This window comes from Hyla sarda, chromosome 3 (assembly GCF_029499605.1).
Source record: "Hyla sarda isolate aHylSar1 chromosome 3, aHylSar1.hap1, whole genome shotgun sequence".
In the NCBI taxonomy this organism is placed as follows: Eukaryota; Metazoa; Chordata; class Amphibia; order Anura; family Hylidae; genus Hyla; species Hyla sarda.
Genome location: NC_079191.1, coordinates 234,514,430 through 234,533,786, shown reverse-complemented (window position 1 = coordinate 234,533,786; position 19,357 = coordinate 234,514,430). Strand labels below are relative to the sequence as shown.

Here is a 19,357-nt window from a genome sequence, read left to right as displayed (position 1 = left end):
CCTCCCCTGGATAACTTTGCGTAAGACACTGATGTTGCAGCCTCTACTGTCCTCTCTTCGCTCAGCCCAAATTCCGTACAGATGGTCCTTCCCGTTCGCCCTCCAGGCACACTGTGATGGACGCTCTGCTGTGCTACGCTCCTTTGCCGACCTGCCGGCATTCTATGATGCCGCAGACCTGATGGTATCTCAACTTACGGACTGGGGCCTGACTCCTTCACCTCCTCCTTTGCCTAAGATGTGGCAGCCTGTTCGGGGTAAACGCTCCCGAGCTGCTAGGAAGCAGTCTTCTCCAGGTCACAGTGGTGCCCCATCTGATCCCCCTGGCTGTTCGTTTACTGCCTTTTTTCAGGACTCAATGTACCTTGTCCTTCCTCATTGTATTGTGCTTTATGCCTGATTTGATAAGTTTTACATATGCTTAAATTAAATGTGTTATTTAGCTATTGTTCTTACTTCCTTGCCTGGCCTAGGGGTGGGATCCTCCTTGTGTTAGGCGTACCCTTCTGGTGTGTTCTTCTACTTCCCCCCCCCTTTGAGGCCATGGTAACGGAAGGTCTGATAATGGGATTTCTGTTTATCCTGTTCCCTTCTACCCCTACGGTCTCCTCTCTGGCCTCTGAGCCGTTGGTGCATTTCTGGTTATGTCTTCCACTTGTGTTTTTCCCTGTGTCTTTGTTTGTTCCTCTGTTTGTCTCCTTTTTTGCCTTTTGTCTTGTCTCTCCTCTTACTGGTTTGTCCATTGATGTTTTTTTCTCTCTTCTTTAGGTCCGGATGGCTGTTGCTGTGGATCTCCCAACTTCCTCTACAATTCCTGGGTTTCAAGGGCCTTTCTTATGGTCTGAGTGAGTACTGTTCTGCATTTGCTCCCCTCTCCTCTCTGCCCTCTCATGGCTAAGTGAGTCTCCCTGAACGTGAAGGGCCTTAATTCTCCACCTGAGCGACGATTGTTGAAGAGGGAGTTGATTGCCCTTAAGGCGGAAATTGTTTACCTTCAGGAGACAAACTTTGACAGGACAGCTACTTTTCAATTTTTACACCACATCTGGTCTTTTCCCCATCTATGGACCACCACTCGACTGTAGATGCATCATCATCCTTTTCCCAGTTGTGCTTATCTACGCTTTTACGGCGCTTGGTTCCTCCGGCCTCGTTGTATGACCTTTGACACATTAACCATCCTACTGATCGCTCTTTTACCTTTTATTCTCATCCTCATAAACTACATACTTGCATTGACTATTTCTTTGGTAACCTCCCTATGGTCCGCATGCTTTCCTGTGCCTCTAGGGAACCTATTTCCTAGTCTGATCATAGCCTTATCCTTCTTTCTTTCTCCCCTTACGCTTCTCTCCCCCCCTGGCATCTTGATGATTCCTTGCTTAAATCCCCCCCCCCCCCTTCCCTGGACTCGATCCAAGCGAGTATCCTTGAGTATTTTTCTAATAATGAAGGCTCTGTCACCTCTCATGCGTTTCTGTGGGAAGCCCATAAATCGATTATTCAAGATCACTGCATCACTCTGGGTTCACGATTAAAACATGATGCTCTGGCTCGCTCTCGGGAACTCCTCTCCCAGATTTCTCACTTAGAAGCCCTTCTGTTGTCTTCCCCTTCTCTCTTGGTGCTTAGGCGCCTGGTTGCTGCTCGGTCCCAGCTGGGCGACTTAGCCCTTCACAAGGTAGAATGCCAATTACTGTATGCTAAGCAGCGTTTCTACGAAAAGGGTAACAAGGCACACACTATGTTGGCGAGGCATCTGTGGGATCGTGCTGCAGCCCAGGCTCCCTCTACTTTGAAGGATCCCTCTGGCATGCTTCATTATCACCCTGAAACTATTTCTTGCTTGTTTTTCAACTACTATTCTAAGATTTACTCCCTTCCATCACAGCTTCCCTGGTGAGCACGCTGCAGTGCTTGATTCTTTTCTCTCCCAGTGTAATTTGAAGTCTCCCTCAACAACTGATCGTGAGGTACTGAATGCTCCCATAACCCTTGAGGAGCTCTCAGAAGTTCTCAAGACTCTCTTTGTGGGGCGCTCTCCGGGGCCGGATGGATTCATCTATCTGTACTATAAAACTTATTCTACTATTCTCCTTCCCCGGCTGCTACCTCTTTTTAACGCTTTTTTATCCCACAGTCTTTTCTTGATTCCTAAGCCTGGTAAAGACCCCCATGATTGCTTCAGCTATCGGCCCATTGCCCTTCTTAACTCTGACCTGAAATTGTTCTCTAAGGTCTTGGCTAATTGCCTTTGCTGCTTTCTTCCTAGCCTTGTACACAAGGACCAGGTTGGTTTCATTCCTTGTCGTCAGGGTGGACATAATACAAGAAGGGTAGTGGATATCTGGTTAAATCGGAGGTCGAACCAGGCTTTGGTTCTTAGTTTAGACCCTGAAAAAGGCCTTCGATAGGCTGGGTTGGCCATTCTTGTTTGCTACCCTCCAGAAGTTTGGTATTTTGGCAATTTCCTCAATGCACTGTGGGGTCTTTACTCCTCACCCACTGCCTCTAATAAATTACGTCACACTTCCTCTCCAACCTTTCCTTAATTCAATGGTACTAGGCAGGGATGCCCACTCTCCCCCTGATTTTCGCTTTATGCACTGAACCTCTAGCGGCTATGATCTGGGGGGACTCGGACATTTCTGGCATTACCCTTCATAAAAGGGAATTTGAGATCTGTCTATTCACTGATTATGTCTTGCTCACCCTCACTAATCCTTTTGCTGTCTTTACCTGCACTATATAAACTTCTTCATTCCTATGGTTGTCTTTAAGGCTACACGGTTAACCTCTCTAAATCTGAAGCTTTGCTTTTAAATCTCCCCCTTCCTTGATCTCTCTCTTACGGGCTGACTTTTCCTTCCGGTGGTCTTCTTCCGCTATTAAGTATTTGGGTGTCTCCCTCTCCCCTCGCTACTCCAATTTGTATTCTTCTAATTTCCCTTCTCCTTTTCGTGAGCTCCGAGCTTTAATGGAAAAATGGCAGTCCAACTATATTTCCTTTTTCGAACGCATTGCGGCGGTGAAGATGACCATACTCCCTAAATTGTTGTACTTTTTTGAGACGCTACCGGTCCGAATTCCTTTAGCTGTGCTGCAATCCTGGTAATTTTCCAGTTTATTTGGGATAACAAGCGCCACCGTCTCCTCCATGTCGGTTATTATGGCCAGTAGACACATGGGAGGGTTAGGGGTACCCGATGTCACTAAATATTACTGGGCTGCCCATCTACTTATCATGTCTACAGTAAATGGATGGAGGTGGGATATCCCCCCTCCCGTGCCTGCTCTCTCTCTCTCTTAGGTCCTATATCTTTTTCCCAATATGTCTGGAGCTACTGTTCCAGGAGATTTAGGCTCTTTTCCTCTTTCTCTCCTCTACAATCTTTTCTCTATCACCCTAATTTCTCACCAGGGCTCACTTCTGGTAGGGAATGGGGCTCCAGAGGTTTGTTTTGCTGGGCTGATTTAGTTGATCCCTTCACCCGTGCTCTCTTTCCTTTTGACCAGCTAGCCGCACGTTGGAATCTCCCTTCTTTTGAGGAAGCCCACTATGTTCAACTTTGCCATTATCTGTCCTCCAGGCAGGGCTCGCTGATTGTATCCTTGCCCACAGGCTTTGAAAGGCTGTGTAGGGGCAGTCCATAGGGAAAGGGACTCCTCTGTAGTATTTAGTCTTTCTTGCTCTCCCCTCTGGATGGTCCCCCTCCTTCCCATCGCTATATGAGTCGCTGGGAAGAAGCCCTTCATACCACTCGATTCCACAATGGTGTGTAATCTGGGAACGGGCTTCTAAGGCCTCGATATGCATGGCTTATAAAGAGACACAATTTAAGATGCTCATGGGATGGTACCATACCCCGGTACTTTTGAATAAATTGAACCCTGACATTCCTCCTCAATGTTGTGGAGTGGGTCTGCGTACTATCTACTACATTTTCTGGTCGTGCCCGCTTATAGTTAACTTCGGGGTGCAGATGCAAAGGTTGGTTCACTCAGTCTTGGGGGTTATGGTCCCCTTGGACCCAATGGTCCTCCTCCTACATTTATCTACCTGGGTTTTATCTAAAAAGTTGTCTGAACTCTTTCTTCATGTAGTTCTCGCAGCCAAGACCGTCATAGCCAAAAATTGTAAACAGACCTTGCCTCTGTCTGAAGACTATCTTATTGCCCGCATTCATGAGATTCGCTCTCTAGAATCTCTCACTGCCTCCTTGAAGAACACTATTCCCTTTTTCCTATCCAGATGGGACTCGTGGGACCGATTCAATGATAGACAGCCTCCGTGACCTTATCTCTTTTTGTCCTTTTCTTTGTCTCTGTAAGTTTCTCTCTCTCGTGTCTTCCCTCCCTCCCTTATATTTTGAAGTTTCTTATTGCCTAATGTTTTATGGTGATGCTCTCCCCTGATGTTTGCTTGGACTTATAGTTCTTGGTATACTGTTCTTTCCAGTTGACGATTTGTATACCTTCCTCATAATGTTCTAGCCTAATTTTGCCACTTTTTATGATGGCTATTGTGTGCTTGCTGACTTTGATGTCTTTTTTGCCTTGTTGGCTCTATTGTGTTCTTTGTTTATATGAAAATCCTAATAAAAATTACAGTTAAAAAAAAAATAATAATAATGATTTTCCTTTGGAAATGGATTTTAAATCAGTCTCTATCCAAAAGTATTTTCCTTTAAGTAAAGCTGTTACAAGTCTCAAAGTTTTTAACTGATGCAAGTGTGATCCAACAGGGGAGCTAACCACACTCTTGCACATGCAACTGCTTTATACACACAGGGGATATGTTAAAGGCCAATGAAAATGTAACAGTAGGTGTGATTTCCCCAACTCCTTAACATGACAGCACAGACACAGATTATCATTTCATAGAGATTTCTGGCTCCTAAAGGGGTACTCCAGTGGAATTTTTTTTTTATTCAAATGAACTGGGGCCAGAAAGTTAAACAGATTTGTAAATTACTAATATTTAAAAATCCTAATCCTTCCAGTACTTATCAGCTGCTGTATGCTCCAGAGGAAGTTGTATTTCTTTCTGGAGTTCTTTCCAATCTGACCACAGTGCTCTCTGCTGACACCTCTGTCCATGCCAGGAACTGTCCAGAGTACAAGCAAATCCCCATAGCATACCTCTCCTGTTCTGGACAGTTCCTGACATGTACAGAGGTGTCAGCAGGGAGCACTGTGATCAGACATAAAATAACTCAACTTCCTCTGTAGTATACAGCAGCTGATAAGTTCTGGAAGGATTAAGATTTTTAAATAGAGGTAATTTACCAATTGTTTTACACTGGGAGTACCCCTTTAAGACACAGCATTGTATTGGCACAATATACATAACTTAAAATTAATCTGGACATGTGCTATCATAATGAGGGTTCTAGTTATTACAAAACTTGGCAGAAGACTTGCTCAAAAGGACAACCTGACCTTTTTAATTTTTTACATCATATGATCTTATTAATCAAGGATTATAGTAGGCAGGAAATTGTAACTATACAAAAAAAAATAAAATACATTTCAACTTACATGACATCTAAAGACTCCTTTGTGATAAACCCAAATCTGATCTTCAGCTCCCGTATCCTCCATAACTTGTATTCTCAGTAGTTTGATATCATCAAGGCTTCCATTTGTTGACATAAACATTCCATTTTCCTTGTTCCGAACCTTGAAGTATAGTCGTTTCTTAAAAAAAAAAAAAAAAAAAAAAAAAAAAAAAATTAAAAAAAGGTAAAATTCTATTATTGAAATACTCACATGTATAGTGTGGGACACCATTAAATGTTTCAGTAACTAAACCTTATTTTTCTGCAAACTACTCATAAGTAAAGCTAGTTAATAATTTAAGGGGTATAATATGTATGAAAATGATTTGTAAGGCTGCTGGTATGGACATTAAAGGGGTACTCCAGTGGAAAACTTTTTTTTTTTTTTTTTTTTAAATAAACTGGTGCCAGAAAGTTAAACAGATTTGTAAATTACTTCTATTAAAAAAATCTTTATCTTCCAGTACTTATTAGCTGCTAAATACTACAGAGTAAATTATTTTGTTTTTGCAACACTGTGTTCTCTGCTGACATCTCTGTCCATTTTAGGAACTGTCCAGAGCAGCATATGTTTGCTATGGGGATTTCTTCCTACTCTGGACCGTTCTTAAAATGCAATAGTAAAGAAATTGGGGCTATAGGTCTATGAATATTGGATAAAATGATTTTATTGATAAATGATATACAATGGATAATTAAAAATTACTAAACATAGTGATCTGTGACTAACAGGGCCCTTGTAGGTCGACCGTTCCACAGATAATATGTACGGTATATATAAACACGTATATCACTAATAAAATAGATGTGAATAAAATGTCATTAATAAAACAACATAGCAAATATAAACTTTAAAATTAAATATAATAGAATAAGTAGTGACCACAAATTAAGAAGTAGATACCCTGGATAAGTGCAAACAGATAAATGTTCAGGTAATATACTGTTCCGACAGTGTGAAATAGCTGTATCCAGTAATTTGTAAACCAGGTGTAACAGTTTGACTTTCCCTTTAAAGTGTTTGTGGTCACAGCGCTAGTGATACAATATTGGATCTGGTCTGAGATGATTTGTAGCAATGTCACATAGGTCTATAGTGACCTCTCGCTGATGCGTGTTGTAATCCTGGCTCCTGTGGCAGGGAGCCTGCGGCCGTCTCGCAATGAAGCAGTGGTGATCAGGATTCAGTGCTTACACAATGCAGTGCCGGGGTATGTGAATAATCAGAAAGTTTACCTAATTGGTATGCGCTGGTCTCGGTGAGGTCCCAGCTCTTTGTAAGGGGAGCACACTGCTGGAGACACGGCCGTCTCAAATTTGCAGTGGCGGTAGTGGGCTCACTCCGGGTGGACTGCAGCGCTTTCAACACTGGAAGAGGGATAGACATATATCGTCCTCGTGGTAGGGTGATGCACACTTATCCAATAAAGAGACAGGTGTGGTGATAAATGCAAGCCCTGTGACCTAGGGAATAGAACTTGGTATTGTGGTACTTGTAGTTGTAGCTGGATGCTTTTTAGGTCCTCCATAGGACCTTTACTCAGAAGCTTAACATAAATGAACATAAACATTATGTTAAGCTGCTGAGGAAAGGTCCTATGGAGGACCTGAAACGCGTCCAGCTACAACTCTAACTACAAGTACCACAATACCAAGTTCTTTTCCCTATGTCACAGCGCTTGCATTTATCACCACACTTCTTTATTGGATAAGTGTGCATCACCCTACCACAAGGACACTATCTGTCTATCCATCATCCACAGAGGAAGCGCTGCAGTCCACCCGGAGTGAGCCCAGCAGCGTGCTCCCCTTACAAAGAGCCAGGACCTCACCGAGACCAGAGCATACCAATAAGGTACACTTTCTGATTATTCACATACCCCAGCACTGCATTGTGTAAGCACTGAATCCTGATCACCGCTGCTTCATTGCGAGACGGCCGAGTCTCCAACAGCACGCATCAGCGAGAGGTCACTATAGAACCTATGTGACATTGCTACAAATCATCTCAGACCAGATCCAATATTGTATCACTAGCGCTGTGACCACAAACACTTTAAAGGGAAAGTCAAACTGTTACACCTGGATTACAAATTACTGGATACAGCTATTTCACACTGTCGGAACAGTATATTACCTGAACATTTATCTGTTTGCACTTATCCAGGGTATCTACTTCTTAATTTGTGGTCACTACTTATTCTATTATATTTAATTTTAAAGTCTATATTTGCTATGTTGTTTTATTAATTACATTTTATTCACATCTATTTTATTAGTGATATACGTGTTTATATATACATATTATCTGTGGTACGGTCAACCTACAAGGGCCCTGTAGGTCCCAGACAACTATTTTTAGTAATTTTTAATTATCCATTGTATATCATTTATCAATAATATTCATAGACCTTGAGCCCCAATTTCTTTACTATTGCATTTTTGTTTTGGCACCGTGGGTATAAGTGTTATTTGGGCAGCTCAGGTCGTAGGTCCCTAGCGTGGTAAGAGCCTCTCCAAACCTATTACTCAGTTCTTAAAATGGACAGAGATGTCAGCAGAGAGCACTGTGCTCGTGATGTCAGCAGAGAGCACCGTGTTCCAAAAAGAAAATAATTTCCTCTGTAGTATTCCGCAGCTAATAAGTACTGAAAGGATTAAGATTTTTTTAATTGAAGTAATTTACAAATCTGTTTAACTTTCTGGCACCAATTGATTTAAAAAAAAAAAAAAGTTTTCCAACGGAGTACCCCTTTAAAGTTTACCTGTCATTTAAAAAAGTCAAGTCCAAAGTTTTTATTAGTCAAGGTCTCAGTGCTGAGACCCCCACTGATCAGAAGAATGATCGGGGAGAAGTGTGGATAGCGCAGTTCAGTCCCCACCTTGCAGTGATCTATATCCTGGGACCCCATAGACTTGCATGGTTGCTGGCTGAGAGCAGGAGAGTGAAATGCACTACCGCAAACTTCTCTCCGCTTGTTCTCCTGATCGGTGGTAGTCTCAGCAGTGAGACCCTGTCAATCAAAACTTTTGACATGTCTCTGTGAATGTCAAAAATCTCTTGAAATGACAGATGAACTTTAACCCCTTCATGACCCAGCTAATTTTTTTTCTGCCTCACGTTTTTCTCCTCCTTACCTTCTAAGACCCATAACTTTTATTATTTTTCCACTGACAAAGTTGTATAAGGACTTATTTTCTGCATGACAAGTTGTACTTTGTACTGATACACTTTTTTTTAATCATACAATGTTTTACGAAGCCAGAAAAAATTATATATAGGGCAAAATTGAATAAAATTTGGAATTGCGCTTTTGTAGGGCAATAATTTTTTCGGAGTTCACAATATGGTAAATCTGACATGCTATCTTTTTTGTAAGGGTGAGTGTGATTGCAATTATACCAATCTTGAATAATTTTTGTTTCGTTTTATGGTTGAAAAAAATTGAAAACATGAAAAAGAAAAAAAAAAATGTGTTCATTACCATGTTCTCACCCCTACAACTTTTTTATTTTCCATCTACGGAGCTGTGTTATTATTTTTTTTTTTGCATTTTTTAACGGTACCACTTTTTGTGTAGTTCTGGCTTTTTGATCACTTTTCATTAATTTTTTTGGGATGTAATGTCACCAAAAATCAGCAATTTTGGCATTTGGAATTTTTTAGCATTTATGCCGTTCACCGTACAGGATCAGAAACATAATAAATTAATAATTCGGACAATATAGCAAGCAGCGATATCAAATGTGTATTTTTTCTTTTTTGCTATCCATGAAATCTGTGATTTATTGCTAAGGGCTGACAAAGGCAGCCTTAAGAAATCACAGAGCCAGGAGACGTCGGGGACCAGGTAAGGCCTCAGGCTTTCCTAGCAACCCATAGCCCCCCTGAAATTACATAATGGGGGGGGGGGGGTTATGGGACCACTAGACTCCAGGGAATGGTTTCTTTTTTTTGGTGTATAAAAATTTTTTATTAAACTTTCTGATTAAAAAAAAAAAAAAAAAGACACAAGGTTATGGCGGAATTTAGTGTTTAAATGCCGTGATCTGTATAGATCACAGTATTTAACCAGGTAAATGACTGACATCGGAGCGATCTCCGATGTCCGACATTACCGGCATTAATAGCAGCGGGCATCTCCCGATTACGTACATGTATGTCATGGGTCAGGAAGGGTTTAGAATGAAGAGTTTTTAGTAAGTAGCCCATAAGTACCTGGCGAAGTGGTCGCAGAGATCCAACTTTATTCCATCCACTGAATTTTGACCACTGCGCAATCTTGCTTGGTGAAATTAGTAATTGTTTACCTCGGTAATTTTCATATTCATAAAGGATCCATCTGAAAGCAGGATTAGCTAGATTAAGATTTATACAATTTTCATAAACAACATGCAGCTTTTATACACTGCTCAAAAAAATAAAGGGAACACTTAAACAACACAATGTTACTCCAAGTCAATCACAATTCTGTGAACTAACACTGTCCACTCAGGAAGCCACACTGATTGACAATCAATTTCACATGCTGTTCTGCAAATGGAACAGACAACAGGTGGGAAATATAGGCAATTAGCAAGACCCCCCCAATAAAGGAGTGGTTCTGCAGGTGGTGACCACAGACCACTTCTCAGTTCCTATGCTTCCTGGCTGATGTTTTGGTCACTTTCGAATGCTGGCGGTGCTTTCACTCTAGGCAACAGGACCGCTACCTCTACCTTTGTGTAAGGAGGAGCAAGAGGAGCACTGCCAGAGCCCTGTAAAATGACCTCCAGCAGGCCACAAATGTGCATGTGTCCACTCAAACGGTCAGAAACAGACTCCTTGAGGTTGGTATGAGGGCCCGATGTCCACAGTTCGGGGTTGTGCTCACAGCCCAATACCATGAAGGACGTTTGGCATTTTCCAGAGAACACCGAGATAATTGTTCACTGGCAATTTGAATTGTTCACTGCAAATTCGCCACTGGCACCTTGTGCTCTTCACAGATGAAAGCAGGTTCACACTGAGCACATGTGACAGATGTGCCAGAGTCTGGAGACGCCGTGGAGAACGTTCTGCTGCCTGCAACATCCTCCAGCATGAACGGTTTGGCGGTGGGTCAGTAATTGTGTGGGGTGGCATTTCTTTGGGAGGCCGCACAACCCTCCACGTGCTTGCCAGAGGTAGCCTGACTGCCATTAGGTACCGAGAAGAGATCCTCAGACCCCTTGTGAGACCATATTCTGGTCTCCTCCTAATGCAAGACATTGCTAGACCTCATGAGGCTGGAGTGTGTCAGCAGTTCCTGCAAGAAGAAGGCATTGATGCTATGGACTGGCCTGCTAGTTCCCCAGACCTGAATCTGATTGAGCACATCTGGGACATCATGTCTAACTCCATCCACCAATGCCACGTTGCACCACAAACTGTCCAGGAGTTGGCGGATGCTTTAGTCCAGGTCTGGGAGGACATCTCTCAGGAGACCATCCGCCACCTAATCAGGAGCATGCCCAGGCATTGTAGGGAGGTCATACGGGCACGTGGAGGCCACACACACTACTGAGCCTTATTTTGACTTGTTTTAAGGACATTACATCAAAGTTGGATCAGCCTGTAGTGTGGTTTTCCACTTTGATTTGGAGTGTGACTCCATATCCAGACCTCCATGGGTTGATAAATTAGATTTCCATTGATAATTTTTGTGTGATTTTGTTGTCAGCACATTCAACTATGTAAAGATGAAAGTATTTCATACGATTAGTTCATTTATTCATTCAGATCTAGGATATGTTATCTTAGTGTTCTTTATTTTTTTGAGCAGTGTATTTATAGTGGCATTTGGCAGATTTTCTTGACCACCACTAATGTAGGTTAGGCTCTCCTGACGCCCCCCTATGTCGCTGCCATACTGCATTGGTATAGTGAAACTTTCCTGCTACAAATAGAAAATGTGCAGCTCAGTGCTTGCTAATCCCATGCAGAGCCAGCAGAAGCTGAAGACAGGTTCATTTTCAGATCTAGGGCACTTTTTTTTATATTAGCTATTAACCAAGTTAATTTTGTATAAAATAGGTGTTTTCCATGAAGACCCACTAAACCCCAACCCCACATCATGCTCTCTTTTGTCCTTGCTTTATGCATGCATAATTCTGGAGGTTGTAAATAAAGTATGTTAGCGTGTGACAGTTTCTGTAGGCCATATATTCAGTGAAAAGGTTGAAAGGTGACCAATAACTGAGACAAGCAAAGTTTCATACTCACATGCCACCGAGAACTTCAAGAGACTGTAAATCTGGAGAGTAGCCTATTGCTTGTAGATCAGTTGCTTCCTTGCTAAGTTTTACTCTTCTTCCTTTGCAATTCTCTTTTCCATAAAGAACTATACTGGAATCAGAAAACTCCTACAACAAAGAAGAACAATTTAAACAGCCATCTGTAAAGAATTCTTACAAAAACAGCAGAGAGATCTTAAGGTAAAACCTCTGAACCTAAGTTACAGAACCTCCTGACTTCTTTGCTATATCTACACATATTTGTGTTTTAGATTTCATAATTGGATAAAATACTTACATAATTTATAGTCTTCATAGATCTAATGACAGTATCATGGGGACATCCCATAGCACATAAATTAGGGAAGCTTCCTTCTTCTAGTACCCATAGACTTCCTGAGAAATCAGACTGATCATATGCTGCCCACCTGAAAGCCGAGCATGTACAGTTAATATAAAGCAAACTATAAATATATTATATTAACTAGAAGAATTTTTGTCAAACAATTTGCTACATGGTGAAATAGGATTGAAAAAAAGAGGTGCCAAGAACTGCCAAGTGACAGAAAAAACAACTAGTCCCTCCAATATGTACTAACCCTAAAATGTTATCCATAACGTCAATCCATAACACTAACAAGGCTGTTATTTTTTTTTTAAAGATTTTTCTTTTACCCACAGTCATATTAGAGACATGGGCAATATAGAAAGTTATTGAATCATTTATATCAGAATGAGGATTTGTCTAAAGTATACAAGATGATAAATAGGACATAGCAGTACTCACAGCTCAATTATTTAAAGGGCTATCCTAGCAGAAGGGGTTTTATATTTTTAAATATGCCCAGCCTGTTTCTTTTAAAGACAACACACTTAACCAACCTCACTTGCTTCTCTGCCTCCAGTATTACTGCTCCAGTCCCCATTGTGATCCTTTTCCTGTGTTGGTGGTCTATGTGTCACAGTGCAGCTCCGTGAATCACTGGCCACAGAGGTGTCCCGCTTTGGCCAGTGATTGGATTAGCGACAATGTGAACTATTAAGTCCTGGCACCAGGAAGAAGACATGGGCTGGGGCTCAATGTCACATTGCCACTCAGCCAATCACTGACCAAGGCGGGACACCCCTTTGTGAGCTGCACTATTACGCCTCTAACCCCCCAGCACCAGGAAGAGGATCGCACTGGGGACTTTTTTTTTTTTTTTTAACTCATTAATGACAATGGACGTAAATGTACGTCATTATGACGTGGTACTTAACGCACCATGACGTACATTTACGCGCCGCCATGACTGCGAGCACCAGGCGGGTGCAGGCGTCATGCACGGCAGGTCCCGGCAGCTATCAGCAGCCAGGGACCTGCAGGTAATGGCGGACACCCGCGATCGCGCGGATGTCTGCCATTAACCCCTCAGATGCCGTGATGAATACAGATCACGGCATCTGCGGCAGTTCGGTACTTTCAATGGACGATCGGATCGCCCGCAGCGCTGCTGCCGCGATCCGATCATCCAGCATGGCGGCCAGAGGTCCCCTCACCTTGCTCCGGCCGTCTCCCGGGGTCTTCTGCTCTTGTCTGAGATCGAGCAGACCAGAGCAGAAGATCACTGATAATACTGATCAGTGCTATGTCCTATACATAGCACTGAACAGTATTAGCAATCAAACTGCTATACATAGTCCCCTATGGGGACTATTAAAGTGTAAAAATGAAAGTTAAAAAAAAAAAAAGGAGAAAAAAATGTGAAAAATCCCCTCCCCCAATAAAAATGTAAAATGTCCTTTTTTCCCCATTTTACCACCATAAAGTGTAAAAAAAATAAAATTTATACACATATTTAGTATCACCGTGCGTAAATGTCCCAACTATTAAAATATAATGTTATTGGTCCCGTAAGGTGAACGGCGTGAACGTAAAATAAAAAAACTGCAAAATTGCTACTTTTTTGTCACATTCTATTTAAAAAAATAATAATAAAAAAAATTAATAAAAGTTTGATAACCACAAATGTGACATCAATAAAAAGTACAGATCATGGCGCAAAAAATGAGCCCTCATACCGCCGCTTATACAGAAAAATGAAAAAGTTATAGGTAGTCAAAATAGAAGGATTTTAAACATACTAATTTAGTTAAAATGTTTGCGATTTTTTTTAAGCCCAACAATAAGAGAAAAGTATATAATCATGGGTATCATTTTAATCGTATTGACCCACAGAAGAAACAACACATGTCATTTTTACTGTAAATTGTACGGCGTGAAAATAAAACCTTCCAAAATTTGCAAAATTGCGGTTTTCTTTTTAATTTCCCCACACAAATAGTATTTTTTTGGGTTGCGCCATACATTTTATAGTAAAATTAGTGATTTCATTATGCAGGACAACTGGTCACGCAAAAAACAAGCCCTCATACTAGTCTGTGGATCAAAATATAAAAGAGTTACGATTTTTAGAAGACGAGGAGGAAAAAACGAAAATGCAAAAATAAAATTGGCCTGGTCCTTAAGGGGTTAAGGTCAAAATGGGCTTGTTCCTTAAGGGTTAAACAGGCTGGGCATCTTTATTTTAAAAAAACAAACAAAAAAAAATTACTAAAAACAGATTTTGACAAAAAATTTACTTAAAATGAAAAAAAAAAAAAAAAAAAGACTACATGCTGATACAATGGCAAACACAAATTCCCGGAGGCATGATGACAAACCACAGTCTTATATGGGAGAAATTGACATGTGTATAATGATGGACAGCCACTCACATGCCTACTATTCATGAAAGGGTTGGCTGCTTAATATTGTACCTGCACCTAGGTAAGGCTTCTATAAGGTATTAATCACATGGTTGCGTGTGGTGTACCATGTTGGCTTACAGCCTACTGGTTACTCCCATACGACTAGATCAGGCAAACTGCCCAGCTCCTTTTAAGAACACTTAACCAAAGTACTGTCCCAGAATTATTAGGCAAGGCTGCATTTTTCAAATCTGATAAACATGAGGTATTCGTTGATAATTCTGGCTGTTTATCAGTATTAGGCACCTTTGTGAGCTCTACAACATTGTGGGGTTTTAATCTGTACTCTTAACAGTAAGCATGGCCTTTATCTAGAATTTTAGGTAAGTATTATTTGTTATGTTAGGCTTAAGGGGGTACTCTGGTGCCAGAAAGTTATACAGAACTGTAAGTTACTTCAATTTAAAAATATTAAACCTTTCAGTACTTATCAGCTGCTGTATGCTCCAGAGGAAATTGTGTAGTTCTTTCTTGTCTGACCACAGTGCTCTCTGCTGTCCCTGTCAGGAACTGTCCAGAGCAGAAGCAAACCTCTCCTGCTTTGGACAGTTCCCGACACAAACAGAGGTGGCAGCAGAGGGCACTGTGGTCAGATTGGAAAGAACTACACATCTTTCTCTGGAACATACAGCAGCTGATAAGTAGCATGGTTAAGATTTTTATATAAAAGTTTTCAAACCAACTGGTGCAAGAAAGTTATACAGATTTGTAAATAAAATAAAAATTCTTCCACCAGAGTATCCCTTAAATGCACCTATGCGCCTGAGGCTTGGAGAGCTCAGTCCAAGAGTCTGTTCACTACAGGATATTGGAGCTGGACTGTCCATTGCACAAAGGAAACAAACAGATCCAATTGAGTTTAATGGGTCCCTCTGGTTTTCATTGTTTATTAGCAACATTTGAGCGGACAAATTATTACTTCTTGCAGTATTTTTTTCTCTGCTCATTTCCTCCTATTTAAATGGATTCTGCAAAAGAAGCTCTGATGCAGATGTAAACTGAGTCTTAGTGTAAGGACTTGCAAGCAAATGACACAGGTTGTGTATTGGTGCACATAGAACATGCTAGGCAGCCTGGGTGACCTAACAGGATAACCAGGAGCAATAGGCTATAAGATAGTTTGGGAGATTTATCAAAACCTTTGCTGAGAAAAGCAACCACCCTCCCTTAGGAATAGCAGGTATGTGAGTGTCTGTTTATTAGTATTTTGTACCTATGCAACCTATACCATACATCCATATACGATTGTGGCCTTTTGAACCTAAAATTGCAGCATGATGCCTATTTATTACCCATCACATAATCATTATCATCCAATTAGATAATTTGTAATAGCAGGTATATGGAACACTGCATGAAATCATCATGGTTGTGCTTAAGAACCTAAACAAATGGTTTACTTAGAAATAAGAAAACACAAGTAAAATATCAAGTCCCAAGCTTACCTGCCAGAAGTAACCTTGCATGACTTTATTTTAAAGGACTCTTCAATGTTACTTGAATCTGCATCTAATAATTGGCTTTCACCTTTGAAATCTGACTCTGAAAACAGCTCCACCTAAAGGAAGGCACACAATCACTGGAAAAGGAATTCTGAAAACAACTGCATTGAGCAAGAGAATCCAAAGACTTCTATATAATCTCATTATGTACAACCCTTTATATGATGTTTCTTGTACTGAGGACAGGTTCCATTATGGTATGCCACTGCCACTGCATAATACCATCATTTTTGGTAATAAAGATTTGGATAAGGCTTCTTTCACACTGCCGTTGCTCCCGGTCAAGAGCGGCCATGTATTTTTTTTTCCTGACTTTAACGGCCGTTCTCATAACGGGGAGCAATAGCATACAACGGGTCCCGGCGGCTCCCATTTACTATTATGGGGGCCGCTGGGATCAGTTATGAATAACGGGAGAAACATATGGCACATGCTGTAATTTTTCTCCCACTATTCTGCTGCGGCCGTCACACTGCAGGGCACCAATGGCAGTGTGAAAGGGGCCTTACTCGCTAGTTTTTGTTATGTTTTTGGTTTGAATAATAGCTAGTTGGAGAGAGGTGTTCAAATTGTCAGTGATTTGTGTGTGATAACCCCTTTTAAATCTTGAGTTTGACAAAACAAAAAATACATACCCTAAAATGTCCTGGACTTTCAAGGGCTTCCTGTTTGTAATGAACAAAAAATACATTATTATTCAATTTATAATTTTAACAAAACTGTCATTTTAATTTGCATGTCTACATTAAGAAGAATTAGGTTGTAAGCACCACTAGGGAAGACAATGATGTGAGCAAATGCCTATTATCTGTTAATATGACATACATAATTACGTAATAACCTAACACCCTTAGTAAAAGCCTATTTTAAATGTGTGAAGCTGTATATATTCAAAGGGATGTTTAAAAAAATAAATAAAATAAAACTAAGCAACAACAGGTAGCAGAGTATGTAATAAAAAAATAAAAAAAACGACCAAAACAAAAAACATAGCTAGGCTGTTAAATCCTTTGCACGCACCTACAGTGCTATAGCTTCTGCGGGCCCCTACCAGTCTGTGTTTGCATGCCAGCAGTATTGCCTTTTTGTAATGGCATGTGAACTCAAAAGTGCAGCAAGTGCTGCAATGGTTAAAGAGTACCTCTCATTAACTTGATAGATTTTATAATCCTCTCAATTCACTGCCCTATCATAATGAAAATAAAGGTAGGGGGTGGTTTATTATTTTTTAGTTTTCTACCTTGATATTGCTCTGTATTTTCTGCTCAGCCTCAGGTTCACAGACTGGGAAGGGGCGTTCCCCAACAGGTGTGACATTATCTGAAGCCATACAGGGGAGAACTTCCTCCCTTACTCTGCAACCAACAGCAAACAGCAGTTAAGTGTGAAAGGAGCTATGATTGGATGAGGCTGGATACCCCCCTCAGCACTCCAGACTGCATTTCCTGTGTTTGGACTTCTGCCAGGCTAGCAGGAGTCCAAAGTCTGTGCAAAAAGATGGGAAGAAATGTGCTCTGGACAAGTAGGAAGACACCTAGTGGCAGCTTTTTTTAAACACAAATAAAACATAGAAAATGTCATTTTTTTAACCCCTTAATGATGCAGGACGTAAATGTACGTCCTGATGAGGTGTTACTTAACGTACCAGGACGTACATTTACGACCTATACATCACCGCGAGCATCGGAGCGATGCTTGGGTCATGCGCCGCAGTTTCCGGCTGCTGATAGCAGCCAGGGACCCGCCATAATGACCGACATCCGCGATCGCGCGGATGTCTGCCATTAACCCCTCAGATGCAGTGATCAATACAGATCACGGCATCTGCGGGAGTGCGGTAGCTAAAATGGATGATCGGATCGCCCATAGTGCTGCCGCGGAAATCCGATCCTCTGTAATGGCGGACGGAGGTCTCCTCACCTGCCTCCGTCCGTCTCCCAGCATCTTCTGCTCTGGTCTGAGATCGAGCAGACCAGAGCAGAAGATCACCGATAGTGCTGATCAGTGTTATGCCATATGCAGTGTTATGCCACATGAACAGTATTAGCAATCAAATGATTGCTATAAATAGTCCCCTATGGTGACTATTAAAGTGTAAAAATTAAAAATAAAAAGTAAAAAAATAAAAGCAAAAAAAACATTTGAAAAATCCCCTCCCCCCATAACAATATAAATTGTCATTTTTTCCCCATTTTACCCCCAAAAAGTGTAAAAAAATGTTTTACTAAACATATTTGGTATCGCCGCCTGCGTAAATATCCGAACTATTAAAATATAATGTTAATTATCCCATATGGTGAACAGCGGGAACGTAAAAAAAAAGGCCAAAATTGCTACTTTTTAACAACATTTTATTCCCCCAAAAATTGATTAAAAAAAATATATTAAAAGTTTTATAAAGGCAAATGTGGTATCAAAAAAAATTACAGATCATACCGCCACTTATACGGAAAAATAAAGTTATAGGTCAAAAAGTTAGCTTTTTTTTTTAAGCTGTGTAATAATAGAAAAGTATGTAATCATGGGTATCATATTAATCGTATTGACAGACAGAATGAAGAAAACATGTCATTTTTACCATAAAGTGTACAGCATGAAAACGAAACCTTCCAAAATGAGCAAATTTGCTGTTTTCTTTTCAATTTCCCCACATAAATAGTATTTGTTGGGTTGCGCCATACATTTTATGGTAAAATGAGTGATGTCGTTACAAAAGACAAAATTGTTTTAATGAGAGTGCCCATTTAAGTGATGGTTAGCAACTGCTGCTGGCATGTAGACAAAGATGAATGGTAAGAATGGTGAACCTTCATTAACAGTCAATGGAGATCCACAGTTCAATTTGGCTGAAATGTGACTTTTATTTAATCCATTAAAACATGTAGTATGGAGTATATTGACAGTTGGGAACCCCAGTATAGGTCAATGCTCTTCCCTATGGCCGCTACCCGCATTACTGACACGCAAACTTACCATAATACATATTATGTAACAACAAAGAGCATGTGGCAACTGCATCGTTTTTTTTTTTTTTTTTTTTTTTAGCTAAATGTATATATTATATTGTAACTATACCTTAGCGAACTTATTATTGTTATACTATAAAACAAAATAGAAGATAGCAGACAGAGCCTCTAATGCCAATGGAAGAATGCAGGATTGATCTTGTGAGAGCAGGTAAGCTTTTGGCAATGGATAATTTGGAAAGGAATAATGTGTGTAAAAAAGGCCAAACCAACCCCTCTGTAG

The 19,357-nt window shown here is 40.7% G+C and overlaps 1 protein-coding gene across 3 annotated transcripts in view; it reads right to left on the bottom strand.

Annotated features, from left to right (window-relative positions):
- The window catches only part of CRYBG1 (crystallin beta-gamma domain containing 1), a 321,531-nt gene that overhangs the window by 7,846 nt on the left and 294,328 nt on the right, over positions 1–19,357 (bottom strand). For all 3 annotated transcript variants that reach the window (XM_056566226.1, XM_056566227.1, XM_056566228.1), the window contains 6 exons: positions 16,744–16,773; positions 16,052–16,164; positions 12,115–12,244; positions 11,806–11,945; positions 9,781–9,904; positions 5,542–5,700 (listed from right to left, as the gene is read on the bottom strand). In XM_056566226.1, coding sequence (XP_056422201.1) covers positions 5,542–5,700; positions 9,781–9,904; positions 11,806–11,945; positions 12,115–12,244; positions 16,052–16,164; positions 16,744–16,773 — 696 coding nt within the window. The remainder of the gene's footprint in view (positions 1–5,541; positions 5,701–9,780; positions 9,905–11,805; positions 11,946–12,114; positions 12,245–16,051; positions 16,165–16,743; positions 16,774–19,357) is intronic.